At 46.3% G+C, this 27,553-nt stretch overlaps 1 protein-coding gene across 2 annotated transcripts; it reads right to left on the minus strand.

Annotated features, from left to right (window-relative positions):
* Positions 1 to 27,553, minus strand: PRPSAP1 (phosphoribosyl pyrophosphate synthetase associated protein 1). 2 transcript variants are annotated; one of them, XM_042915240.1, is made up of 11 exons: positions 26,926 to 27,553; positions 25,499 to 25,543; positions 21,989 to 22,041; positions 19,056 to 19,122; positions 12,217 to 12,389; positions 10,759 to 10,874; positions 10,249 to 10,304; positions 9,316 to 9,461; positions 2,199 to 2,269; positions 1,308 to 1,454; positions 1 to 759 (listed from the first exon to the last, which is right to left on the minus strand). In XM_042915240.1, the coding sequence occupies exons 1-11, from the start codon at positions 27,093 to 27,095 to the stop codon at positions 601 to 603; spliced, it is 1,203 nt and encodes a 400-aa protein (XP_042771174.1). In that variant the 5' UTR covers positions 27,096 to 27,553; the 3' UTR covers positions 1 to 600. The 2 variants fall into 2 exon arrangements, with proteins under 2 accessions (XP_042771174.1, XP_042771175.1); XM_042915241.1 differs by lacking the exon at positions 25,499 to 25,543 and having other exon boundaries at positions 26,926 to 27,550.

Genomic DNA, 27,553 nt, shown 5'->3' on the forward strand with positions numbered 1-27,553 from the left:
AAGAGCACAAATACTTTTATTTGCAGTTGAACAGCAACGCAGGTATCCAGAGACGGGATGCTACTCTCTAATCGGACCTCCTTGCTAGGGGTCGTGCCACACACGCTTCGTTGTTCAGCGGCCGGAGGCCCAGCAGCCTCTCACAGAAAAAGAGGGTTTTCTACGAAAGGCTTCTGTGACGTCGGACGGGGAGAGGACAGCTAGAATGGAAAACGGTGCCGGGCGCTCGGCTCCCCTAACCAAGCTCCACACCGACACACGCAGCTCCCCGCGGTGCCGACCGCCAGTCACGGAGTTAAGACCTTACCTGCCTTCAACTCCTTTCCCATTTCAGTAAGATTCGGAGCTTCTTTTCAGGAAAGCGTAACTTGTGTTTAAGGAACGGGATGAGGACGGCGGACGTTAAGGCCATTTATCCAGGAGCTCTGTCCTCCCCTTGGCCAGCTCAATGCCTCCTACCTCCCGAACTTGGCAAGACAGACTACATGGCTCCAGGCTGTTTGCAGTCCTCCCCTGGAAGGAAACGCGGGGATGGACGTCGACGGCCCCGCTTTCCCCACGTTTTCCGCAGGGGCCCCGCGGTCCGGGCGACCGTGGTAGCTAGTCATCCACAGTGATGTTGCGGAAGAGGTAGGCCATGGATTCTCCGTTGTGGATTCTCCGAATCGCTTCAGAAAGGATCAGGCTGATATCCACGGTCTTTATCTTGGGACACTGCAGCTTCTGCACCTCGTGAGGGACGGTATTCGTCACCACCACCTAGTCATTGCGGCAACGGGGGAGATAAACACGGTTACTGATGTGCGTGCCCCAACGTGGTCACGCGGAAAAGTTGAGCCAGCCGCCTCCCCGAGCTCCAGACTACAAGACCTCATTCCACTGAGTATATAGTTTTTACAAAGCAAACTCAACCGACATTACACAAGAAAAAGGCGACAGAGTCCGGAACAGAAGATTGTGAATGTCACGGTCTGCTTACGCAGGAATGACAGGGCCCGGCGCCTTGCTGAACCTTCCTGTGGTCAGGGAAGAATTCGAGGCTTCAGAGAAATGCCACCAGAGTACCAAATTACACCGCAATACAAACTACATGAAGTACATAAAGCAAAGCCTTATGCCAACAGACACATGTTCCCAACTACACGTCTGGCCCAATAAACGGCCGGCCGGCAAGGCCACTACCTCACAGGCCCTCCAGGGAGCAGCTCGGCAGTATTGATGGAGCCACCTTACTATTCACAGAAAAGAGAGAAGCCAGTTTGGACGCAGGCTCAGTGTGCTAAGAAGCCCCTTAAGAGCAGACGCACCTCGTCAATGGAGGACTCCTCGATCAGGCGGGGGGCCTCTGCAGACAGGATGCCGTGAGTGGCCATGACATAGATCTTGTAAGCGCCTCTCTCTTTCAGGATCTCCGCCGCAGCGACGAAACTTTCCACATCATCGATTATGTCATCCTGACAAGAGAGCAGACTTAGCAGTAAGGAGCCACCCTCTGTCTCTCTGGACACACGCCTCTCTGCTCTTCTCTGCGCTCGGTTTCAGAGGATCTCCAACTGGAGATCAGAGCTGTCCGCCTGGGCCCCAGACCGAACATCCCGCAGTGGCAACAGAAGCGTGTGGACGGTGCTTCGTGTGGCTGTCAGTACTCAGAGTCACATGTGACACGTACAGCTAGACGTCGGGACTGCCAAGGCGCATTTCTGTGTCCCATTTACTTGTTTCCTTTTTTTTTTTTTTCTTCAAGAAAAAGTGAAATGCCAGAACACAGAAATAAAGTGAGCCATTGTAATCAGGCCCAGCAACGGCATTTAGAGCTGGGAGCAAATCGGTCGTGCTAACGTACAAAGAACAAGGCACTTGTTCTCATTCGTAAAAATGGAAGAGCTCATCTTTAGTTCATCTCGTGGCCCTAAAGCTGAAAGTTGAGTCCCAGACCCCTGAAGACAAAGGTTATTTATGGGGTTGAATTCTCTTACGGGAGTTCCTGTGTTCTTTTTACATCTGTAGGTTGTAATAATCCCTGTTCAACTATATAAACATTCCTACTTGTCCTAAGGGAGTGTGGATGAGAAAGGACAGACGAATCCATTTAATAACTCTGTCATCCTCACTAGAAACATACTCCCAGAGTGGACGACCTCTAAGAGGCAGCAGTGTCCTCCCTGCACACGAAGGACGACACACGACCACGACCATACCACTATGATTGCGATGCGCCCGCCAACATCTCCGACTACAGTTATCGGTGGCTTCTCTTTGGCCATCATCACTAGCAAAACAAAACAAATCACAAGTTAGTCATGTGTCACTAAATAAGTATAATCGCAACCTCATTCCCTGGAAGTGGTGGGAAAAAACCCATTATTTAAAAAAAAAAAAAAAAAAAGAGGAAATTCTCCGAAATGAACCTAGGGTCTCTGAAACAGACTGTCTAAAGCAGTGCTGTCCAGTAGAAACAGGTGAGCCATATGTAATTTTATGTAAAATTTTATGTAAAAAGAGGGGTGCCTGGCTGGCTCAGTTGGTGGAGCACAAGACTCAAGGTTGTGGGTTCGAGCCCCTTGTTGGGTATAGAGATTACTTAAAATCCTTTTTTTTTTTTTAATGTTTGTGTGTGTGTGTGTGTGTGTGTGTGTGTGTGTGAGAGAGAGAGAAAGGGGGTGGGGAGGGGCAGAGAGAGAGGAAGACACTGAATCTGAAGCAGGTTCCAGGCTCTGAGCTGTCAGCACAGAGCCTGACACGGGACTTGAACCCACAGACTGTGAAATCATGACCTGAGCCGAAGGTGGACGCCTAACCGACTGAGCCACCCAGGCACCCTATAGAGATTACTTTAAATCTTCAGGGGCGCCTGGGTGGCTCAGCCAGGTTAAGTGTCTGACCTCGGAGGTCATGATCTCACAGTTCATGGATCCAAGCCCTACATCCAAGTGTCCAACTTCGTGCTGACAATGCAGAGCCTGCTTGGGATTCTCTCTCTTTGCCTCTCCCTGACTTGTGCTTTCTCTTGCTCTCAAAATAAATAAACTTTAAATAAAATCTTTAAAAAATAATAAAATCTTTTTTTAAGATTACTGTCGACTACGTTTTTTTAAATGTTTATTTTTTAAAATTTATTCTTTTAAAGTTTATTTATTATTGAGAGAGACAGAGAGCGAGCACAAGCAGGGGAGGGGCAGAGAGAAGAGGGGACAGAGGATCTGAGGCAGGCTCCGTGCTGACAGCAGAGAGCCCGATGTAGGGCTTGAACCCACGAACCATCAGATCATGACCTGAGCCAAGGTCAGCTGCTTAATTGACTGAGCCACCCAGACACCCCAAAATGTTCGTTTATTTTTGAGAGATAGCACAAGCAGGGGAGGGGCAGAGACAGAGGGAGACAGGATCTGAAGCAGGTTCTGCACTGACAGCACAGAGCCCGAGGTGGGACTCAAACTACTGAGCCGTGAGATCGTGACCTGAGCTGAAATTAAGAGTCAGACGTTCTACCCGCTGAGCCACCCAGGTGCCCCTAAAATAAAATCTTTAAAAAAAAAAGAAAAGAAAAGTAAAATTAATAGATTTTATTTTACCCAGTATATCTAAGATATTATCATTTCAGTATGTAACAGATATGCAATAAATAAATAAATAAATAAATAAGGGATGTTTTGCTTTTTTTTTCATACTAAGTCTTTGATATTTGGTGTGCAGTGTCCATAAATAGCACTGGCCATGTTTCAAGAGCTTAAGGGCTACACGTCACTAACAGCCACTAAGAAGTCTTCAGACAGCACAGGTCTAAGGACAGAGCGAAAGCGCGAGGAAGATCTTATCGGCGGGAGAAGCCACGCTGTGATGCCACGCAAGCCAGAAATATCTGACTCTAGCTGAGACTGATACAGAAATGTAAACTCAATCCCACTCTGTAGAAAACGAAGCTGGTAAAGGTGCCAGATAAGAGAGCCAGCTTTGCTTCACTGTCTTCCAAAGTGACTTTATTTGGACAATGTAACCTTATTATCAGATTATTATCAGATAACTGGCCTATTGACATCATCAGTTTCCTGAAAATTAGGAACTTGAGGACAATAACCATGACTCCATCATCTCTTCCTGATTTGACCGGTCCTTAAAGGAGAGGCTTCTTATCTCACTGGACAATTTACACGTGGGAAGGCCCATTCAGTACACAAACCTAACTACGGGGTAGAAAAGGGAAACAAGAATTCACCCTCAAACGAAAGTGAGCAAACAAAGAAAAAACAAATTTCAGAAGAACAGGCTAAGTAGTCTACTTTTTAAAGCTTTTCGTTATGCTGAAATATTAAACCAGGAGGGGGAGAGGGACACAAGAATAAAACTCGAGGTAGTCCTATAGGTTAGTAATTATCAGCAAACAGTCCATTTTAATGGATTCCTCTCTACAGGTACGGCGACCCTCAAAGAACAGGCGTGCCTCTCTACCTACCAGCAATCGGCCAAGCTGAAATCCAGCACTATTTTACTGGCCAATTTCAACCAACATTTCCTGATTTCCCATCCCAGAAACAAGGGCAATTTTTTTGAATCCGGGCAGTTAAAGAGGCTCTGCATATGCATAGCACCTAAAAGAGGGAGAGAATAAGCCACCGGCATTAGGAAAGGCTTCCCTAAGCTCTGTCTTTAAATTAGACCATGTGAGTAGGTGGTTGTGTTGGCCTACCCGCTTCTTAGAGAGATGTGGTCCCTGTTCTTGACCATTTTCCTCTGTGAAAAAAGAATTGCAAGCCAGTGTCCCTCACCCAAGGCCAATAAAGACTCAGCTCAAGTTTGATGCAGAAAACATGTCACAGTACTCCTGTTTGCTTTTCTGTAATTCTGCTTCTCCCAAAAAACTTCTATCCGTTTGGAATGAAAACCAGGCATGGCTATAGGATGGAGGCTTAAAAGGCTTTTTTTTCTTTTGAAAAGCAAGCATCCCTCCTGGTATGCTCATTCCCTGCTCTTAACTGGGTTTGAGATCCGGATAAAACTGAACATACAATATGGTCGCTACGAAAAAACAGAGACTTTAGTATAGAGTCAAGGGAAATGAACAGCACCTCACAAACCCAAATTTCCTAACAGCTTGCCCCAAAAATAAAACACTGAAAATTCAAATTTTTCAGTAAAAATTGTCAGACACTTTCTGTATGTACTGAAGTTTAAGGGTAAAAGATGCTAAAACTACCGTTTAAGATTCTGTTCTCTTGCCTCATTTTCTCCAACAAAACCCAATCTGTTTAAGGATGAGATGAACTGTGGGGCACCTGGGTAGTTCAGTTAAGTCCAACTCTTGATTTAGGCCCAGGTCAGGATCTCACGGTTCGTGGGGTCGGACCCCGCGTCGGGCTCTGCACTGACAGCATGGAGCCTACTTGGGATTCTCTTTCTCTCTCTGTCCCTCCCTGGCTCATGCTCTCTCTGTCTCTCTCTCTCAAGGTAAATAAACATTTTTTTGAAGTATTAAAAAATTTTTTAAAGAATAAAATGAAGTGTGCACCATCACTTGTGGCCAGAAATCACTATTAAAACTGTATCAACTCACTGCAGTGAAAATGTCAATTTACCAAATGACCTCAATATGAAGAAAGTAGGAAATTATCTTTTGCTTTTAAAATTAGCATTTTGCAAGCCACGTTTATAACCATCCTTAAATTTTACATACTCTTTTACTCTTTCCCCAGAGTCAATTAACCAAAACTTCCCCTCTTGAAATACAGAGCAAGAAAGAACCAAGAGGAATTACTCATTCCTTATGCAGTTTGATCTCGTTCTATTTTTAGTTCAATGGAAGGTCAAACTTTATCAACAGACTGACAGTAAAAAGAGATATAAGAAATAAAGGTCTCCAGTAGAACTAGAACTGAGGTTATTTTCAAGCTCATGACTCGGTCCACACGCAAACAAGTCAAAACTTACATTTAATTGAGGCTCATGTCTGTTTTCACTTTAGTGGTGAAAACCACATCTTCACTTGTAAAATTAACAACCCAGGAAAACCAAGCCAGAAAAGGTGACTTTCTCTCCTTTTTGTGATCCAAACTCTTTAATTTTCACCAATGTGGCAAACACAGAGCCGTCTTTCGCAGAACCACTGGCCTATAATCCTTTCAAGTTCATTAGATGCCCTTGCCATCAGGACGGATTCAACTCTATCTTATAAAACAGAAAAATTTATACGACTTCACTTGTTTTTTAAAGTTTATTTTTGAGAGAGAGAGAGAGAGAGAGAGAGAGAGAGAGAGAGAAACAGAGTGTGAGCGGGGGAGGGGCGGAGCGCAAGAGGGAGACAGAATCCGAAGCAGGCTCCAGGCTCCAAGCCGTCAGCACAGAGCCCGACCCGGGGCTCGAACCCACAAACCGTGAGATCGTGACCTGAGCCGAAGTCGGCCGCTTAACCGACTGAGCCGCCCAGGCGCCCCTCTAAGACTTCACTTTTAATAAATGACTCTTCATCCTCATTACCATTAAGCAAAGCCCTTAAGACGTACCGGAAGCATAACGGACATATAAATATAAAGCATATTTAATTTGGAAGGTACAATTACACATACAAAACTAGCATTTTTTTTTTTTTTAAAGCATCCCCTTGGCTAAATCTGTAAGAAGAAATCAGAAAATGATCCTACGGCAACTGTAAAAAGTGGTCATGTGAACACACCTGCATGTGGATGAAGGAACACACTGCTTCACACCAGCATAGAAAATACTACGATAATTTGGCAATATCTATCAAAATAAACTCTGACCCAGCATTTTGTTTGCCAGTCTCCATCCTGTAAGTACATTCGGTCACTCAAGAAAGAACAGAAGTCAAGGTTAGTCACAGGTAGTAATGTGACCCAAATCTTGGCTAGTAAATACCACTTTCCACCAAAGGAATCGGGGCTCCTTGTTAGGACGGTTGATTCCAGGGCTGAGGAAGTACACGATAAACATGGAACGTCTAGTTGTACCAGACAGTACGGAAGTATCAAAAAATGATACGGACGCGTCAAAAGAACGCGGGAGGTGGCTCGAAGGCGTCCTCTTTGGCCAAGTCTAAGACAATTTGAGCATTACAATAAACAGTAGCGATGGATTAGAGAACATGCTGAACAAAGTAAGATTCCATGAATCCATCCCGATATAAGTGACGGAACGAACAGGGCAGAAGGGGAGTTGGCAACATCACCATGTGACAACATAGTAACTGATTCAACCTAATGTGAAGAAATACACAAGCCCCAGTGAAGGGATATTCTATAGAACTGGCCTGTACTCTTCAAAAGTGTCAAGGCCATAAGAGACCAAGAACAGAGGAGCCACTGCAGATTAAAGAAGACTAAAGAGAAACGTCAACTGAGTCCGATGTATGATCTTATACTGGGTTCTGGGCCAGAAAGAAATGATTTCCCTTCGCTCTAAAGGATCCTGGTGGGACAACTGGTAAAACATGAGTAAGGTCTGCAGATTAGGTAATAGTATTGTAACAACGTCAGTTTCCTGAGTCTGATAACTGCGCAGTGGTTACCTAAGAGAATATCTGTTTTTATGAAATAGGTACCGACGCATTTAGGAATACAGGGGCACGGTGTCTGTAAATCCCTCTCATACGCTTCAGAAAAAAAGAGTATGTACATAAATGTTAAATCCGGGGCTCTGAGTCAAGAGGAGAGAGGAATTCTGTATTATTCCTTCAACTTTTCTCTCAGACTGCAGTTTGTTCAAAATAAAAAGCTGAAATATGGATCCTGGATCCCGCTGCTTCACTCCAAGCCCTGGCGCCACCAGCTCCGGGCCGGGTCTCCGTGTCCTCACTGGCAGACTAAGGGATAACACGAGCGCTTTCACAAGGTCGTGTGAAGACCACATCTGGAGATCTACTAAAGGGCTTCGAATACCTCTTGACACATAATGAGAGCGCAAAAGATGTTTATTATTACTGGTGCCTTGTTTTTCATAACCAAAGCCTGGGAAAACTCTACATGTTCGACAACAGGGGACTGATTCAATAAATTATGGTATATCCAGGAAACAGGGCACCACGAAACTATCAAAGACCGAGAGATCTGTACAGACTGATAGGCAAGGGACAGAGCAATGTGATATACTACCACTATGTGAAAATGAGAGAACATGAGATACATATAGTCTCTAAACGGATATAAGAAGCCAACTATCTGCAGGTCAGAGCAGCTGGGGAGGAAAGAGAAAAATCTAGGAGGAAGACAGGGGAGTGGGGTAGGAAAGTTTTTTTTACTGGAAAGAATTTTATACTTTTTGAATTCTGAAGTATTATCAATGTATTGCCTATTCAAGAACTTTAATTATGAAACCTTCAAATAAAGTAAAATGCTACGGTACCAAGAATTTAAATTGACAGAGTATATTGCTTGTTTGTCTTATACAGAAACCTCCAAAGTTGAAAACAAAGCAATGGAAATTCGATGGGGGAAACAAATCAGTTTACACCTTTGACGGGAGTCTAAGTAACCTGGGGTATAACCATTCTGGTATTTTCCCACTCTATTAACCTCCGTATGTTTCTGAGGCATGGCAAACAGATACAGATTTGAAAAAGAAATAATCTTTGGGGTGCCTGGGTGGATCAGATAGTTGAGCATCCGACTCTTGATTTCAGCTCAGATCATGATCTCACCGTTTGCGGGTTGGAGCCCCGCGTCAGGCTCCGCGCTGTCAGCGCGGAGTCTGCTCGGGATTCGCTCTCTCCCTCTCTCTTTCTCTGCTCCTCCTCTGCGCTCTTTCTCTCTCTCTGTCTCAAAATAAATAAGTAAACTTAAACAAAAGAAAGAATCTTCTCCCTCTAAAAAGTATATTATATATTATAGTCTAGGATGCAGGTCATTACCACTCAAAATCCATGGAAAGAAATAGCCTCCACACTGTTGGACTAATTAATAGCAAGTTAGTCAAGTATCAGGTCGAAGGGCTATATTACTAAAGTAAGAGCTAAAAGTCACCTGGGTCACCAAAGACTAGTGCCTGATCAGTGGCTGCTACTGTCGACCTGACCAAAGTATAGAAGCGTAAGATTTCGCACCATTACACATACAGCATTTTCATTAAAGCTAAAGTTATTCCACACTCTCTGAAGGCTAAGTGCCACCCAGATTAGTTCCACTGTCCTCACACATGTCTGTGAATGTAACACAATCTCCTTTTACCAAATGGGAAATCAATGCAATACCATTCAATTACTGGAAATACCAAGATAGCATACATCCATACACGTATTAACTCCTAGCCAGTCACACTACTCCAAACTTTCTTCCGTTTACAAGTGAAATAAAAACACAGAGCTAATCTTACACGGCAACTCCAGGCCCGGGTGGACGGTGGCATTTTTGACCATCGGGGGAGAATGACGACCGTCATCCATGTCCAACTCTGTACACTGGGCTTCTCCGTGGATTACAGCCAACCCCAGACGGAGTCTCTCCGCATATGACTGCGCCCTAAGAGAAAGAGGGAAGCAGCAAAATTCACGGGAAGAAAACCCAAGTGTCACTATCTCATTACTCTATTTATCATAAAACGAAAACATCACTCAGGCTTTTAGGGACACACAAAGGAATTATTTCTACAAATCAGAGGCCTTACTGAGGCCTAGACCAGAACGTTAAGTGCCCTCAAGAGGCCCAGGAGTTGACATGTGGGCCAGCATCTGATTCTGGATAATTTTGGTTCTACCCTTTGTCCAATATTGTAACACTCCTAGGGGCGCTTGGGTGGCTCAGTCAGATAAGCGTATGACTTCGGCTCAGGTCATGATCTCACGGTTCATGGGTTCGAGCCCCGCATCAGGCTCTGTGCTGACAGCTCAGAGCCTAGAGCCCGCTTCGGATTCTCTCTCTCCCTCTCTCTCTCTCTGCCCCTCCCCTCCTCGCACTCTCTTTCTCTCTCAAAAATAAATAAAACATTAAAAAAAACAAAAACAAAAAAACCCCATAGCCTGAAAAATGCTCATATCCCTTTGTTTTCCTTTTCCTGAGAACCTGAAAGGAAGAACTTCCTTTTCTCCCCCAGGAAAACGGAGAAATTCAGAGACTGATCTGTATGGTTGGGAGACTAGAGACAAAGCTGTGGTGGGGACAAGACAATAATGGGAAGGGGGGTGGGGGGCGTGCACTCAAGCCAAGGAGCCTTTCCGGGACACATTATGACAGACCCTAGATTCCAAAACAGCTCATTCTGACTCAGAAGCACCCAAAAGGAATTTTTACAAACGTCTAGCTTCTTTACCTTTTGGCCGCATCAGGAGACTTCGCTACAATGACTGCATTCCTGTAATTTGGGATCTAGATTTGGGGGAAAAATAAGAAAATACTGGAAAGTTATCAAAAATAACACCTGGATGCTGGCATGACATTTTTTCCTCTCCTAACAGGGACCCATACTAGCAATCGGATACGCTAGGATTTCATTTACACATTTAAAATTCTTTTAACGCTTATCAATGAACATCATTGCCAAAGTACTGCTACATCAAGAAGATAAATAATTAATTCTTAACACCTTCATTTAAGAAAACATAGGTAAATTGCTAAATATACTTAGAAGGAAATCTATTTTTAATGGCTTTACAAAATATGACCCTCCTTGCCTCTATGCTGACCCTATCCGGCTGCCTGAGGCAGGAAGACTTAAGGGAAAGATCATTCGATGTGCCCTTCCATATTGAAATCTGATACCAGAGGAAAACTACATAGGGTCTCTTTTGAGGAAAATGGGGTGTTTGCTCATGCTCCTCACTTCTTCCTGGATATACTGAAGCAGGAAAGGTGAGGCTCTAAGGTTGTCCACAGGAAAGCTGAAAAAGCCTTGTATTTCCTTTTGATGAAGATCCATAGTGATAATGTGAGTTAAACCTGAAATTTTAAAACAAACAATTACAAAGTTCACCCCTACAAGTTACTGGCTACAGTGGCCACAAACTAGACGCCCACTCCTGTTCCCTAACCGAAGGCTGAAAGCAGGGAACGGATTGCGAACAAACACCGTAAGCTACAGAGACTTTATTTGCGACCTCAACAAAACTGAATGGACTAAACAATGGGTCAAACCTCATGTGAAAGAGCCTATGCCTTCCACATAGACAAAGAGCGCTAAAGCAGAGAAAAAAGTGCTCTCCTCTACTATCATAACTAGCTTGGTCCCGAAAATGAAGAAAAACCAGACAGAAGCAAAGATATGAATATGGGATTAATAAATACTAAAGAAGTAATGGGTGTAAAAAAAAAAAAATAGTAAGGCCTTGACTAAAGAGTCTAGGAAGAAATGTTAAAAGGCCTGTGGCTGAAGCAGAAGGAATAAGAAAACAAATCCAAAGTAACATACCTATTAGAAGAAAAACTCATATAACACAAAGATAAGACATTGAAGTTAGGAACAAGTTCTAAATGTCACATAAGAATGGGTCAAGAAGTATTCTAGAAAAACAAGATACACTCTTATAGTCAACAGTGCTGATCGAAAAAAGGTACACGTATAAAAACATAACAAATGGCCAAAGGTCACTGCAAAACTTCTAGGGCAGTATTTCTTGTTCCTCCCCAAAACATTACACATTTTTAGAGAATGGAATCCAAATGTTTTTTCTCAGGACTCAAATATATATTAGAGTTTTTAAGTAAACACGCCAGGCAAAAATCCCAGTAACTAGAAAGTGTTTTTACATTTGATTCATAGGCCAGAAAGCATGTTACCACTACAAAAACACAGAATGAAAGCAATTAAGAACGAGCTGCTAGACAGAGAGACAATCAGGGAGGGGGGAAAAAAAGAGCATTATATAAACTGGAGAAGTAGCAAAAGAAAAACCTGGTTTTAATATTATGCACACGAACGGCATTTAGCTAACCGAGGCAAATACATAAAACCTAGACCTGGAGCTCAAAAGATCCCCTACGGATGCCAAGATCACAGCTAAAGTTTTCATGGTCAGATGAAATGAAAAGAAGTGACAGATGACGGAAAAGCCCAAGATTAGAGAAGAGACGACGTCGCACTCAAGTAAGACAAAGAGAAAAGAAAAAGATGAGAATTTACACCTAAGCTCACATATCCCTAACCGGAACTATCAAAAGGGAACAGAAGAAAGTAATTAGTGAGCAACACTTAAAACCGGTCCCGAATTAGCTCTGAGGGAGGGACTACTCTCAAGCAGGAAGAGTCCTAAGTGAGCACCCCAAGGTCCGCGTCCACACTCACCTGCTTTCGCCAGCATGGACGCCAGGAGCTTGCACACAATGGAGCCCCTCTTCCTCATCTTGCTCTGCTTGCTGTAGGGGAAGTAGGGGATGACTCCGATAATGTTCCTGGCACAGGCCGTCTTCAGCGCATAAGCCATGATCAGTAACTCCATCACGGCGGTATTCACATCTCTGAAACAGGTAAAGTTTGTAATTGGGGGGGGGGGGGGGGGGGGGGGAGTTTCATTTACTAACCCCTAAAAGAGATCTGAACGTCAGCGATGGCACACGGGCCACCAAGATGGGTGTCACGGGCATTTTTATCGTCACCTAGCTTATGATGGCACCTTGTGAATACAGGGGAAAGGCTGTTAGCTCTTTGCAGCTGTGGTTGTCATCTGTGGTTAGGTAAATCCATAGCACAGCTACCCACACTCACCTACGCCTGGCTGTTCTGTCAGTGATGCGATCGCTGGGGTGGCATGTGAGGCAGACGTCAACTGCTGGTGGCCAGAGTTAAGCAACACCCGTGGGCACCATCCCAGGCACGGGGGACTCAGCCCCTGCGTCCTGCGAACGCCAAGGGGGGGGGGGGGCCCACTGTCCTGCTATGTAGCTGCCATCGCCAGGAGGGATTTGGTCTGTTTGTTCTTCCAGGGGTAGCGGGTAGGGTGGAGGATGGGGAGGTCTTGGAACTAAGTTTTCAAAAATCTCATCCCTTTTTTCTCAAGTACACAGATTCCCAACAGAGGTTACTCAGAGAGAGACAAAGAAAGAAGTATGGATCTGAAAGATATTCAAAGGAAAGGCTACTTTCAATTTTAATGAATGTGGATTGCTACTCTTCGCCAAGGCTGATGGCGCCCAAGAAGGGCTCTGCCCTTAAAATAGGTGAGAACCAAAAAACCCAAAACCAGCCAAACACACACACACGCACACACACACACACACACACACACACACACACGGGTGCGTGCGGTGAAAACCTTAGGGCAGAGGGAAGCTCCGAGCTGAGTCCCTTGTGTCACTCCACTCCAGGTCACCTGGGAAGGTCTGAGACTGGAAGCCAAAAGCGGCCCCGACAGGGTCCTCCCTGAGTTTCGTGGAGGCGAGTTCCCAGAGAATCTGAGACAGGGCCCACTGGGCAGGAGCCTGGGCCGAAGACTCTGCCCTTGGGGAGGGGCCTGGCAGATGCCTCCTTAGCTGTAGCTTGGAACACACTGGGCTAGCAGAGTGAGTTCAGTGGCTGGGGGGAGGTACTCTGCCCTCATAACCCAGTAAGACTACTCTCCCCTGTTCACAAAAAAGAAAAAAAAAAAAAAAAAAAAAAGAGGTGAGAGCCTTGAAATCCTTCAGGATGTTCTTCCAATGGTCCTTGGATTATTCAAGAATCGTCAAACACCCTCTCTTTGGAGTCAGGAGTGTATCTCCCTTGCCTTCCTGGGAAAGAGGATCATTTCCCACGTCTTAGTTTCTATCCATGTGCGCAGCCGGCCCTCTGGGGGTCAGTTCTTGAACTGTCTGACACACAGCAGTGACGCCCTCATTTATAGCAAAACGGAAAGCCCGCCATCAACACGGTACCGACTTCGTTGAATAAGATACTCATCATGGGGATTGCTTTCTAGCCTGAAGGGCGGTCGGGCCAATTCCTCTCAGTCTCTGAATTCGCGTGTGTCCCTCTCTCTGAGGGTATCCGTCCTCAGAGCATCTGGGAGTGACACGCTGCAAAGACATCCTTGCGTTCCGACAGCGTTTACTTCCACATTCAACTTCTAGAATTTCCGACCTCACCTTCGTAATTTGGATTTTTCGTAAATATTTCAGGGTTCGGTCACACAAGCATTTCTCCCAGAGCGTGGGTATAATGGACTCAGGGCTCAATTTTGAGACAACTCTGACCTTCCTTCCGGACTGCTGACAGGTTACGGTATTTTCCGGTTATTTCCTTCCTCTGAAATAAACTGGAACATTCTTCCTTCTCATGCTCCCAAACTAATACTGTCCCAAGTCGGGCATCACAAGGTTAGAGGACACACAATCTTTTGGCAATAATCAGGACAAAACATTTACCAAACACTTTCAAGGTACTTCGGAATTTGTTAGACCTGGTCAATTTTAGTTCATTCACATATTCAACAAATATTTATTGAGCAACAGGAATCAGGCACTGTGTTAGGTGGGGGAGTTAAAATGGCAAATGGGGCTGACCACAGGGGAAGAAAATGCCAGAGGCCCACACTGGATCACCCTCGTGGTAATCACGGGTCCCAAGAGGGGGCACGTCTAACTCCACGTTCCCCCTCCCAGACTTTTATTTTTTTTTTTATTAAAAAAAATTTTTTTTTTTTTAATGTTTATTTATTTTTGAGACAGAGAGAGACAGAGCATGAGCAGGGAAGGGGCAGAGAGAGAGGGAGACACAGAATGTGAAGCAGGCTCCAAGCTCCGAGCCGTCAGCATAGAGCCCGACGCGGGGCTTGAACTCACGAACCGTGAGATCATGACCTGAGCCGAAGTCGGACGCTTCACCGACTGAGCCACCCAGGTGCCCCTCCCCTCCCAGACTTTTAGACTTCATTCCACAGAGGGGAGAGCTGCTCTTCCCCCACTGGATCACCTGAACTGGTGCCTCGTGGGCTCTGAATGTTATGCTGGAAGGTTACACAGTACCTGGAGGACAGCGTGTAAATAACTCAGGCGTCCACATCTAGACTAAACACCAGGCATCACATCTACTATAGCCAAAGTCCTCTTCCGCATATAGACTGCTTGACAATGTTGGAAATACAATTAGAGCTTTCTTAACCTTCCAGGGGCGTGATACTGGGCGGTGTTGCAAAAGTTCCGCCGGCTGTGGTTTCTTCCATCAGACCTCAATGTCAGCAATATGGTTAGAGTTGAAGCTAATAGATTCCGAAAGAGTATCTGCCCAGGTGGCTGGGCTTTTAGCTGGCTTTGTAACAGCATTTATAACACACAACCATAGGATGCAGTGAGGTTTGGGCAGCACATCTCAAGGCCCGCCCAGATGGTAAGATGTTAACGTAACAAAACGAACAATTTTCAAAGAGCCTGGATTTCAGCAAAACTTCCCTTTCACTAATTACTAATTTCTGCCGTGGGATTTCATTTTCTACTTTTTCCTCTTCCTATTGACCTATGCCAAGGGATTCAACATCCTCCAGCCCAAAGCTAAGGAAAGCCTCCCATGCCCCACCCCTTCGGTCAGGAAAGCAACAAAGGAGCCTCTGTCACACTGGCTCTCCCCGTTCCCTGCGGGACACTAGACAAACCGGACAGCAGGCAGTTAATCTGTGGGCTAGCAGGGTGAAGAGAAGCTGGCTGGCAGCCTCTGCTTTGTTTATCTGTTCCCTAAGACTGTTCCAAGTACATCCTGGCTAGTTTTCGTGGTCTTTGTATCTAAGTAGGACAATCTTAATTGTTTACCAACCGACTCGTTTTTCTTTCCCTAAGATAATCACATCCTATATTAAATCCGACCCTTGTTGCTCTGCCGGTTTTGATAAACAAAGATAAATGAGACACGAGGAAGCAGACATGGTCTGTATACACCAGCCGAACGGTGCAGGACCGCAATGACAGGCCGACACCATAGATGGAAGGAGTGACAACATGCTAACGGGGTGGGATTTACCCCACCTCCGACCCCACGACTTAATCATCTGAAGCAAATAAGGTATAAATGTTCTTCTCTTTTTTAATTTTTAAAGTTGATTTATTTTTAGAGAGAGAGAAAGGCAGGGTGAGCAGGGAAGGGGCAGAGAGAGAGAGAGAGAGAGAGAGAATCCCAAGCAGGCTCTGCACCGTCAGCACAGAGCCCAATGCGGGGCTCGAACTCATGAAACCGTGAGACCGTGACCTGAGCTGAAACCGAGGGTGAGACACCCAACCAACTGAGCCACCCAGGCGCCCCGTAAATGTTCTTTTAATGACTCTTCTTACATTACATCAACACACTAGGCCTTGTAACATAAACACGGAAATTGTCCTTCAAAAAACACTCTGTAAGCTTCACATCCATTTTACTTCCTTCCCTCGCTCAGTATATTTGGAAGCTCCTGGAGTACTGATGTGAAATGTTGGGGTTCGGGAGCAAACGGTCAAGAAAGTATTCTTGAGACGTCTTCAGTGCAAAAAAGGGCTGTTTTATGAAAGCACGGGCACAGGACCTGTGGGCAGAAAGCACTGCACCGGGGTTGTGAGGAGTGGCTGATTATATACTTTCAAGTCGGGAGGGGGGTCAGGGACAGCGTTGAGTCTCGAAGGAACATGGAAGCAAGGTGTCCAGGACCTTGAGGGGCTAGCTCTTATGAGGAAGAGGTCATTTCCTCCAGTAAAACCACAGTCATGAGACCCTGCAGATGTCTATCAGTAGGCCAAATGCTTGGAGAATGACTGCTAGTCTATATCTTGGGGCTGGGAGGGGGCAGTTAGAGATAAAGGAAGTTTCCAAAGGGATTTTTTATAGGATCCTGGAGGTTGGACGGACGTCAAGCTAAGACTGCCTCTTGCCTCTAGCAAAGTATTAACGTGGAGGCAGCTAAGCTCCCTGAGGAAGGTCACTCTGCGTGTCTCAAATACCTGTCACTGAGCTGTAAGTTGTGAGGAAGTTCAATTTTTTTTTTTTTTGCCTTTGTTCTCCACATCGAGTATCAGACATTTAAATCACGCAACATAGCGGTGCCCGGGTGGCTCAGTCGGTTAAGCGTCTGACTTCAGCTCAGGCCATGATCTCATGGTTTGTGGGTTCGAGCCCCGCATCGGGCTCTGTGCGGACAGCTCGGAGGCTGGAGCCTGCTTCGGATTCTGTGTCTCCCTCTCTCTCTGCCCCTTCCCCGCTCTCTCTCTCCCTCTCAAAAATAAACATTAAAAAAAATTTTTTTTTTAAATCATGCAACATAATCACTTCATTCAGAAAGGCTTTTTGCCATTTCCAAAAAATTGAATCCACCCTCAACAATAAAAAACGTGCGATTACTGGAGCAAAGGGAATATGTTGCGGGCTCTGGAAGGGGGTTTTGGAAGGTGAGCCCCGCCTCCGGGGCTATTGGTCAGCAGCACCACCAACAGGGGTGATGACATTAGTCTCCCCTGGCGAGCACAACACCAGAGGGCAGCCTCGCGGGTGACAGAGCTCCCACGCTCCCGCATTTCGCCCCCAGACAAGACCCTCAGGTCTTCCCCTCATTTAAAAAAAATTTTTTTTAAATATTTATTTTTGAAAGAGGGAGAGGGGAAGAGAGAGAGAGAGAGAGAGAGAGAGAGAGAGAGAGAAAGAGAATGAGCGGGGGAGGGGCAGAGAGAGAGAGACACAGAATCTGAAACAGGCTCCAGGCTCCGAGCTGTCATTGCAAATCCCGATGCGGGGCTCGAACCCACAAATGGTGAGATCATGACCTGAGCCGAGGTCAGGTCAACCGCCTGAACCACCCAGGTGCCCCCTCCCCCTCATTTCTAAGGTGCAGCATCGAACAAAAGCACGAGGCAAAAAGAGTGCCAGGACCGGGAGGAAACCGGCACAAAACCAAAATTGCCGGACGACTAGTGGGCAAAGTTACTATCAAAGTATCTATCAGAGGCGCCTCATCTACCAATACTACAGCGGCATGGATGTTTACACCCAGCAATTCCATTTCTTGGAATCTTCCTATGGAAATACCGGAAACACAAGATGTCCAGGCAGGGTATGTGCTGCAGGCACTAGGGCACAGGCTTCAGAGGACGGATTCACCCCCGTGGGGGAGGGAGGGGCTGAAAGTTCCCACCCTCTATCCTCTGCTGACTTCCCCAGGAGCCCCCCTCTAGTGGTGATCTAGAGGCTTCCCAAAAACCATCTCAATAACGTCAGCGCAGGAGTGGCTGTAAGGGGCTTGCTATGAATAACAAAAGACACCTTCATTGCTCTTATCGCTTAGGAAATTCCACAGGTTTTAGGTTTTAGGAGCTCAGCACTGGGAAAGGAAGACCAAATACACACACACACACACACACACACACACACACACACACACATCTTTTTTTTTTTTAAGATTTCATTTTTAAGTGATCTCTACACCCTGGGGCTCGAACTTACAACCCTAACCGAGATCAAGAGTCGCATGCTCTACCAACTGAGCCAGCGAGGCGCCCCCAAATATATATTTCTTATTACAAGTCACATTTTCACTGAGGCTAAAAGTAGCTTCCATGTGGGATTTGGGTGAAGGATTAAAGAAGATACATGTAAGAGCCTCACCCCGATGGCCTCCAGCGCCGTTCTCATCTTTTTTTTTTAATGTTTATTTATTTTTGAAAGAGAGACAGAGCATGAGTGGGAGAGGAGCAGAGAGAGAGAGAGAGAGGAAGACACAGAATCAAGCTGTGAGATCATGACCTAAGCCGAAGTCGGGTGCTTAACCGACTGAGCCACCCAGGCGCCCCAAGGGCCATTCTTACCACGACCACAGTCTCAGGAATCTCAATAAACCAAGACAGGAAGGTCTGCACTTTCCAGAGACATACACAGATACCATCGACACCACAGCAGCTTGAAATGGGCCACTATGCCAAAAAAAAAAAAAAAAAAAAAAGTGCAAAAACTGTGCATCCGCAGGGGCCATGCATCGGATTTAACAACAAAAAGCTTTTCGGAGCTCGCCTGGGTGGCTCAGCCCGCTTCAGATTCTGTGTCTCCCTCTCTCTCTGCCCCTCCCCTGCTCATGCTCTGTCCCTCTGTCTGTCAAAAATAAATAAACATTAAAGAAAAAAAAAGAAAACGGAAGTGTTGCTTCTATGATAACAGAATTCTATCGCTAAGATTTTTAGAGGAAATCTTACCTCTAATGCTAATCTTACCTGGGTATTGTTTGTATAATGAAAATATCTTGGCCACGAACAGATTCTTTTATTTCAACTCTTGTTTCTGAAAAATAAAAAAAAGTCCAATAGTTTAGGGAAAGCACTTCGTGATACACTAATGGGGCAGCACATGGACAGAGTCAAGATGAAATCTAAATCAACACTTCACCTAGCGCACCAAAATAAGTCTGCAAGAGATCTCAGAATGACAAGCACCCATATAAAAATAGTGAAGCTGAAGGGAAAAAAAGACCCAAAAATACGCTAAAAGGCAAAAAAGTAACACAAACAGATCCACATAAAATCTCGGGGTCCAAAAAAGCAAACCCATCACCGAAATAAAGACAGGACGCCTGGGGAAAAGTAAAGAGGTCAAAAGTTAACTGCCTTCTTCCCACAAACGCGGAGGCCTCGGGCCCTGTCCTGAGGTCCCCAAGTGGAAGACCTGGACCAAGTAGGCGAGGACTGATCCAGGAGAGACAACGCAACGCCAAAGGCTGGGAGACTTTTCAGGCTAATGTGACAGAAAGAGACCAAGAGATGGGGCGCCCAGCTGGCTCAGTAGGTAGAACACGCGGCTCTTGTTCTCAGGGTCGAGAGTTCGAGCCCCATGTTGAACATGGAGCCTACTTAAAAACAACAACAGCAAAATACAAAGACCCGGAGAGTGAATAGTGGGGTTGGTTAAACCACCTTCTCGTCCTCAGGTGCTTCATCTCAGGAGCTTCCCAGATGCCATCACCATAAATTAAAATTGTCACTGCTAAACAGACTAGCTCGTCTATCTGCTTTCAGCTTTAGGTTTTTGAATACCAGTATCTCCTGACTTGTCTTGACGGTAGATGAAGTTTTTAAAGTCACCAAGTAGAAAGTTACTAAGTGCGGGGGCGCCTGGCTGGCGCAGTCGAGCGCGCGACGCTTGACTTCAGGGTCGTGAGTTTGAGCCCCACGTGGGGCGTTGAGATTACTGAAATAAATAAAACTTTTAAAAAAAGTTACTAAGGGGCACAGTGACTCTTGATCTCAGCTCAGGTCATGATATCACAGTTCATGAGTTCGAGCCCCACGTCAGGTTCCGCGCTGATAAGCACGAAGCCTGCTTAGGATTCTGTCTCTCCCTCTCTCTCTGCCCCTTCCCCACTTGTTCTCTCTCTGCCCCTTCCCCACTTGTTCTCTCTCTCAAAATAAATTAATAAACTTAAAAAAAACAATAAATTAATAAACTTAAAAAAAAAACCAAGTTTCTAAGTGTGGAAGCGGGATGAAGGATATCTGGGGGTTAACATATTTTTTAAATGCTTATTTATTTTTAAGAGACAGAGAGACAGAGTGCAAGTGAGGGAGGGGCCGAGAAACAGGGAGTCACAGAATCCGAAGCAGGCTCCAGGCTCCGAGCTGTCAGCACAGAGCCCGACGCAGGGCTTGAACTGTGAGATTACGACCTGAGCCGAAGTCAGATGTTTAACCGACTGAGCCACCCAGGCGCCCCGGTTCCAAATTATTTTACGTTAACTTGTCTTCACAGGGCATTGTATGGCCTGAAGTACACAGCCCCACTAGATTTACGATGCAGCACTCCTAGGACACGGGCGATCAACAAAGTGCTTTGAAGCATTATCATTTAATGTCACAATTTTCCACGGAAACTCAGAGGGCAGCAAAAATGGGTTACCAACCCAGGATGAGAGTCTACAAGAGAACTGAGAAAAAAATTTAGGCTGAAAGAACTCAAAGCTGGGTTTGTTTGGTTTGTTTTTTATTTTTATTTATTTATTTTTTTAATTTTTTTTTTTTTACATGTATTTATTTCTGAGAGACAGAGAGAGAGACAGAGCACAAGTAGGGGAGGGGCAGAGAGAGAGGGAGACACAGAATCCGAAGCAGGCTCCAGGCTCTGAGCCATCAGCACAGAGCCTGATACCGGGCTCGAACTCACGAACAGTGAAATCATGACCTGAGCTGAAGTTAGACGCTCAACCGACTGAGCCACCCAGGCGCCCCTGGTTTGTTTTTTAATTTTTTTTTTTTTTTTTTTTTTTACATTTATTCATTTTTGAGAGGCAGAGAGACACTGCACAAGTGGGGAGGGGCAGAGAGAGGAGACAGAATCCAAAGCAGGCTCCAGGCTCTGTGCAGACGGACATGGGGCTCAAACTCAAACCGCGTGAGATCATGACCTGAGCCGAAGTCGGACGTCAAAGCTGGTTTTTTTAAAAAGTCATTACTACCTGGTACCAGATTGCTCTAGATGCCATTTGATGACATAAGGAGACACAGATGTAAAGGGCATTTAGCAAACATAGCCCAATATAGGAGAGAAAACATATTCTTTACATCTCTCCTTTTTTCACTGTGAAATGACAAGACAGTCACATTATCCTGGAAACAGGGGAAGGAGACTTTAAGAAAGAGAACAAAGAAAGAAAGATTTAGAGGCAAGTAGTGAATGATCTTAAAGAAAAATGTTTTCATGTTACACGGGAATAGCATCAGCCTTTTAAAAACATGTCAGTTGAAGGGCTCCTGGGTGGCTCAGTTAAGTGTCCAACACAGGTCATGATCTCACGGTTCGTGAGTTCAAGCCCCACATCGGGCTCTGTGCTGACAGTGTGGGGCCTGCTTAGCAATCTGTTTTCCTCTCTCTGCTCCTCCCCCACTTACATGTGCTCTTTCTTCCTAAAAAAGGGGAAAAAAAAAATAGACCAACGATTGATTTTGGCTCAAGTCATGATCTCATGTTTCCTGAGTTCGAGCCCCATGTGAGACTCTGCACTGAAGCATGAAGCCCACTTGGAATTCTCTCTCTCTCCCTCTGTTCTTCCCCCTCTTGCTCTCTCTCCAAAGTAAATAAACATTAAAAAGAAAAACCCACGTCAGTTGACTAAACAGTTTAGAGAACAAAGGATGTTTAAGAAATCATTTTCACTTACCTCCATTGGTCTCTTGATAGACCACAGATTTCCCCAATTCCGCACCAAGACGCCTATGGGGGGGGGAGGGGAGGTAAAGGCAATAAGCTCTTTAAAAAAAAAAAAAACTTCAGTTCCTATGTGTATGTTTAACAAAAAGGCTAAAATAACTAGACTAGCATTCTTTCCCAAAACCCAGAAAAGTTCAGAAAGTTTAATGCATTAAGAACCACACACCCTCCACTGTTCCACAAGCAGCTTCAAGGGCCCACCATTTTGTAACACGCTGCTCTACCGGGGGGGGGGGGGGGGGGGGGGGGGGGGGAGGGGAATCCACAGCCAAAGTTTAATGTCTAGTTCATTGTTTTCTGAACAACGGTCTTGGAAAACCATTCCCAAACAGACGCGTGGCTACCGACACCGATTCCAAAACCACGAGTCACAGGTAAATGCAATGGCCGAAAGCGAATAGACTCCAGTGCCATTAACCAAATGCAGTGTGAATGTTGCTTGGGATCCTGATTAGAATAAACTAGGCACAAAAAGCCATTTTTGACACAGGGGAGGGAACTATGAACAAGGGCTTGATACTAAATGATATTAAGGAATTAATGATGTCATAGGTTTTGCTTTTTTTTTTTTTAAAGATGTTTATGTAATCTCTATACCCTCTGTGGGGTTCGAACTCACAGCCCCGAGATCAAGAATTACACGCTCCACTGACTGAGCCAGTCAGGTGCCCCGTCATGGGTTTTCCTGGTTATCAGGTAGCATTACCACTTTAGTGAGTGAAATGCTATGATGTGAGGGGGGAATCTGTTTAGAAATACTCCAGCCGCGCACGCAGGACAGCGAGGAAGGCCGCTGGGTAGAGGAGGTTGTGGCTTTCCGGGGCTTTGAGGAAACGTCAGACGCGAGGCCTTCTGGCCAAGTGTCTGAGAGTTTAGACAGTGGAGGATTCTTACATCCTAGCGGGCTGCAGCCTTCTCTCCAGGTTGCTGCGGCGGAACCAAGAAAGAAGGCATAGGCAAATTTCTACAGAAATTATGATTCCCTGAGAGATTCTGAGGTGAAGACGGCTGGTGCCTCTCGGGGTGCAAAGTGGTTTTGGAATGTAAAGAATTTCTTCGGGTTGGGCTCCATGGAAGTTTGTCACTGACCTGGGTTTCCTAACTATGAAACACGGATATTGGGGTATGAAATAGTTTCTCTTGATAAGCAAAGAACTAACAGATACTGTGCACAGTATAAATAAATAGAATTATTCCAGTCAAGTCTACAATAGGATATTATTCAGCCTTAAAAAGGAACGAAATTCTGATACATGCTATCATATAGATGAACCCTGAAAAAATGATTCTAAGTAAAAGAAGTCAGACACAAAAAGACAAATATTGCATGATTGCATTTATAAGAGGTACTTAAGAAGAGGCAAATTCAGGGGCGCCTGGGTGGCGCAGTCGGTTAAGCGTCCGACTTCAGCCAGGTCACGATCTCGCGGTCCGTGAGTTCGAGCCCCGCGTCAGGCTCTGGGCTGATGGCTCGGAGCCTGGAGCCTGTTTCCGATTCTGTGTCTCCCTCTCTCTCTGCCCCTCCCCCATTCATGCTCTGTCTCTCTCTGTCCCAAAAATAAATAAAAAAATGTTGAAAAAAAAAAAAAAAAGAAGAAGAGGCAAATTCAGACACAGAAAGGAGAACAGAAATGACCAGGGATTGGAAGGGAAGGGATCGGGGAGTTAGTGTTTTAAGGGTATGGAGTTTCTGTTCCGGATGATGAAAAAGTTCTGGAAATGGATACTGGTGACAGCTACACAACACTGTAGATGTATTTACTGAGTTGTACTGAGTTGTACGCTTAAAATGGTTAAATGGTGTGGTGCTGGGGTGGCTCAGCTGGTTAAGCGTCTGACCTCAGCTCACATCATGATCTCGTGGTTTGTGGGTTCGAGCCCCGCGTTGGGGCTGACAGCTCAGAGCCTGGAGCCTTCTTTGGATTCTGTGTCTCCCTTGCTCTCTGCCCCTCCCCTGTTCGCACTCTGTCTCCATCTCTCTCTCAAAAACTGAATAAACATTAAAAATATTTTCAAAAAAAGGTTAAATCAATGGTACATTTTAAGTTATGTACATTTTACTGTAATTAAAAAAAAAAATCCTTGGGGGGTACCTGGCTGGCTCAGTCGGTACAGCAAGCAACTCTTGACCTCTGGGTCATGAGTTCAAGTCCCACATTGGGTATAGAGCTTAGTTCACATTTTTTTTTTTTTTTTTAAGTTTATTTATTTTGAGAGACAGAGAGAGCATGTGTGCAGGAGCAGGGGAGGGGCAGAGAGGGAGAGAATCCCAAGCAGGATCCCTACCATCAGCATGGAGCCTGATGTGGGGCTTGAACTCATGAACCCTGAGATTATTATCTGAGCCAAAATCGAGAACCAGATGCTTAACTGACTGAGCCACCCAGGCATCCCTAGAGCTTAGTTTAATAAAAAAAGAAGAATCTAGCCCCCCCAAAAGTGAGAGATAGGTAAAGTAAATGAAATAAGACTAACAAAAAGTTGTTAAATTGAAGCTAGATGAAGGGGATTAATTATAACACGTATGTAACTTACACACATCCTGGGAATCGAGCACACCTAACTTTTCTACTGATTCAAGTGTATAACCAAAAGTGTTTGAAAATCCCTGCTTGGAAGTTCAGATCCAAAAGCAGTCATGGAAATAAAATATCCTAACGTCAGGGACCTTCACACTTTGCTCAGTGGTAAAAGCCTTTTTTCTTTTTTTTTTTTTTTTAATTTTTTTTTTAACGTTTTTATTTATTTTTGAGACAGAGAGAGACAGAGCATGAACGGGGGAGGGTCAGAGAGAGGGAGACACAGATTCTGAAACAGGCTCCAGGCTCTGAGCTGTCAGCACAGAGCCCGACGCGGGGCTCGAACCCACGGACAGTGAGATCGTGACCTGAGCCGAAGTCGGACGCTTAACCGACTGAGCCACCCAGGCGCCCCTAAAAGCCTTTTTTCAAATAAAGTCTTACTCAGAAACTCAACATACGAAACAGATAAAGGAAGTATTTACAAATATTATTTACAGTAATTTAAAACATTTCTGGGGGTGCCTGGGTGTCTTCAGTCGGTTGAGCGTCCGACTTCGGCTCAGGTCATGATCTCGTAGTTGACGAGTTTGAGCCCCGCGTGGGGCTCCGTGCTGACAGCTCAGAGCCTGGAACCTGCTTTGGATTCTGTCTTCCTCTCTCTCTGCCCCTCCCCCACTCATGTTCTGTCTCTCTCTGTCTCAAAAATAAATATAACCATTAAAAAAAATTTTTTTTTAATAAAAAAATAAAAATAAAACACTTCTGGGGGCGCCTGGCTGGCTCAGTCTGAAGAGCATGGGACTCTTGATCCCAATTAGGGTCGTGAGGTTGAGACCCACATTGGGGGTAGTGATTACATGAAAATTAAAATCTTTAAGTATTTCTGGAACAAGGCAGAGGAGAACCTATCATTAAAACAAAAAAGCAAAACCACTGACCTTTTAAATGTGCCCTCCTCCATCTGCTTTCTCTCAGCAAGGTCACTGTGGTGAATTTGACCCAAAACAAACATGAGCTTTATATTTAAAGTTAGCATTTTAGTTGGCCTCAAAAAGCCAACATTTATCAGGGGTTAGAAACAGAAACTAGGAAGTAGAGAGGATTTACTCTTCTAATCTCACTTCAAACCCCCAACTGAAAAGAAAATAGGCATCGCTGAGAAAATAGGACTGAAGTTTCCCTTCGACATTTCCATCTAGAATCCAAAATTATATCCTTGCAATTATTCATCAACTCTGAAAAATCCAGAGAAACTCTAATGTAAAACTGTTTCAAGATATAAAAATGACTTTAAACGTTAAAAAAGCAAGCTATTCATTTTATGCCTTAGGTTTGTAACAAGTTTATCTGGAAAGGGTTCCGAAGGCTCTTCCTTTGCATTAGAGCTCTGGGACTCTCCAAGAGCCAACTAGAAAAGAGTTATTATTCCGAGGGCCACTGTGAGCCTCTGCTCAGCTACAAGCTTTATCTACATGATTTTGTTCCTGCTCGCGATGTTCCTGCCCGGTAGATAACAACGCCGTCCCTATCTTACCGATGGAATTCAGGAAAATCAAGTCTCTTGCCCAGGGCCACAGGGTTAGTAAGTGGCAAGACTGGGGAAAGACATCTCAGAGCTGTCAGACCCCAGAAGCCACTTGAGATCACCGGCTTCCTTGGGTTAAAAACACACGGAAAGGCAAAGAGCTCCTTTCAAATGACTGCTCGAATCCAAAGCTCACTTAAGAAAATAGGGTTAGACTTATTTCTTTCTTCTTTTTTTTCCTGTTTTTTTTTTTCGGTTAGACTTATTTTTATCAGCAACTCTGACAAATCTGCTCCCCTGGAGTTGTCCTGTCCTCGCTGCTCTCTCCGCCACCCCGGCTAGGGTTGGTGCACCCGGCGCCTGCCACCTGCAAGGCCCTCCCGCCGCCCCCCGCCCCCGCGCAGCCCCCCTTCCGGGCGCAGCGCCCCCCATCGCCGGGTCAGCGTGTTATAGCCCGGGGACCTGCGGGCCTCGGGCCCACCGAGGAGACCGGGGAGTGGCGACGACCCGGCTCCGAGGTCAACTCCCACTGTGGGACAGGGGGCCGCACCCAGGGTCCCCCTCCGGGCCCTCCCTGCGGGGCGACGGCAGCCTCGCCCCTGCCCGGGAAGTGGGAGGGAGTGGGGCGAGCGGTGCCGCGCAGCCGGCGCGGGGAGAAGTCAGAGTGCGCCGATCGCGTCGCGGGTGCAGAATGGCCACCCGCAAGGGTCGGTCCGGCCCGGAACAGGCGGGCCCGCGGCTCCGCGGCCCGGGTGCAGGGCGGCGCCGAGGGGAAGGGGCGTCGGGACGCCCCCCCCCCCCGCCCCCGCCACGGCCAGGGGCCCCGCCCCGCCCCCTTACTCGGTTATGCGCTTGGCCAGCTCGGTGCAGGCGGCCGTGGAGTTGGCCGAGAAGACCCGGTAGCCGGTGCGGGCGGCGTTCATGGCCGGGCGGGCGGCGGGGCTGGCTCGCGGGGCGCGGAGAGTCGAGGACGCCGAGAGCGGGGGCAGCAGCAGCAGCTTCTTGGGCATCGTCCGGCCCGAGGCGCGGTTACAGCCGGCCGGCGCGGGGCGGCGCCCGGAGCGGCTGCGGCTGAGGCGGCCGCGAGGCCGGGGATCCGGCTGCGGAAGGGGAGAGGCCCGAGACCCCCCACGTCCACGTACGCGAGGCCACCAAGGGCCGGGGCAGAACCCACGCTCGTGGCGACCGGCGTTGCAGCCGCCTCAGAGCCAGTGGCGAGGCCGCCGCCCCCTCTGGGCATTGGAGAGGCGCCGGCTAGAGCGCCCGCGGAGCCGCCATCTCAGATGAGGGCAGGGCGGTGGGCCACTCTTTGAAAGCTTGTTCTGCCGAGAGGAGGCTCGCGGATCGCCCCGCCGCTTGCCTTTGTCGCTCCCACGGGAGCTCTTTTGCGCTCACGTTCCGGGGCGGTGCGGCCTGACTTGGTAGCGGTCCCCGCCGTTTCCAGCTCTTCTGCCAGGATCCAAAATGT

Source organism: Panthera leo, chromosome E1 (genome assembly GCF_018350215.1).
Source record: "Panthera leo isolate Ple1 chromosome E1, P.leo_Ple1_pat1.1, whole genome shotgun sequence".
Taxonomy (NCBI): Eukaryota; Metazoa; Chordata; class Mammalia; order Carnivora; family Felidae; genus Panthera; species Panthera leo.

What these genes read in the sequence shown, in the direction of transcription:
- PRPSAP1 (XM_042915240.1), bottom strand. Translation starts at nt 27,095, where the DNA reads ATGCCCAAGAAGCTGCTGCTGCTGCCCCCGCTCTCGGCGTCCTCGACT. An exon ending in CTATCAAGAGACCAATGGAG is followed by an intron (nt 19,123 to 21,988) that starts GTAAGTGAAAAT and finishes TTTATTTTTCAG; the next exon opens with AAACAAGAGTTGAAATAAAA. An exon ending in CCCGGGCCTGGAGTTGCCGT is followed by an intron (nt 2,270 to 9,315) that starts GTAAGATTAGCT and finishes TTGTTTTGCTAG; the next exon opens with TGATGATGGCCAAAGAGAAG.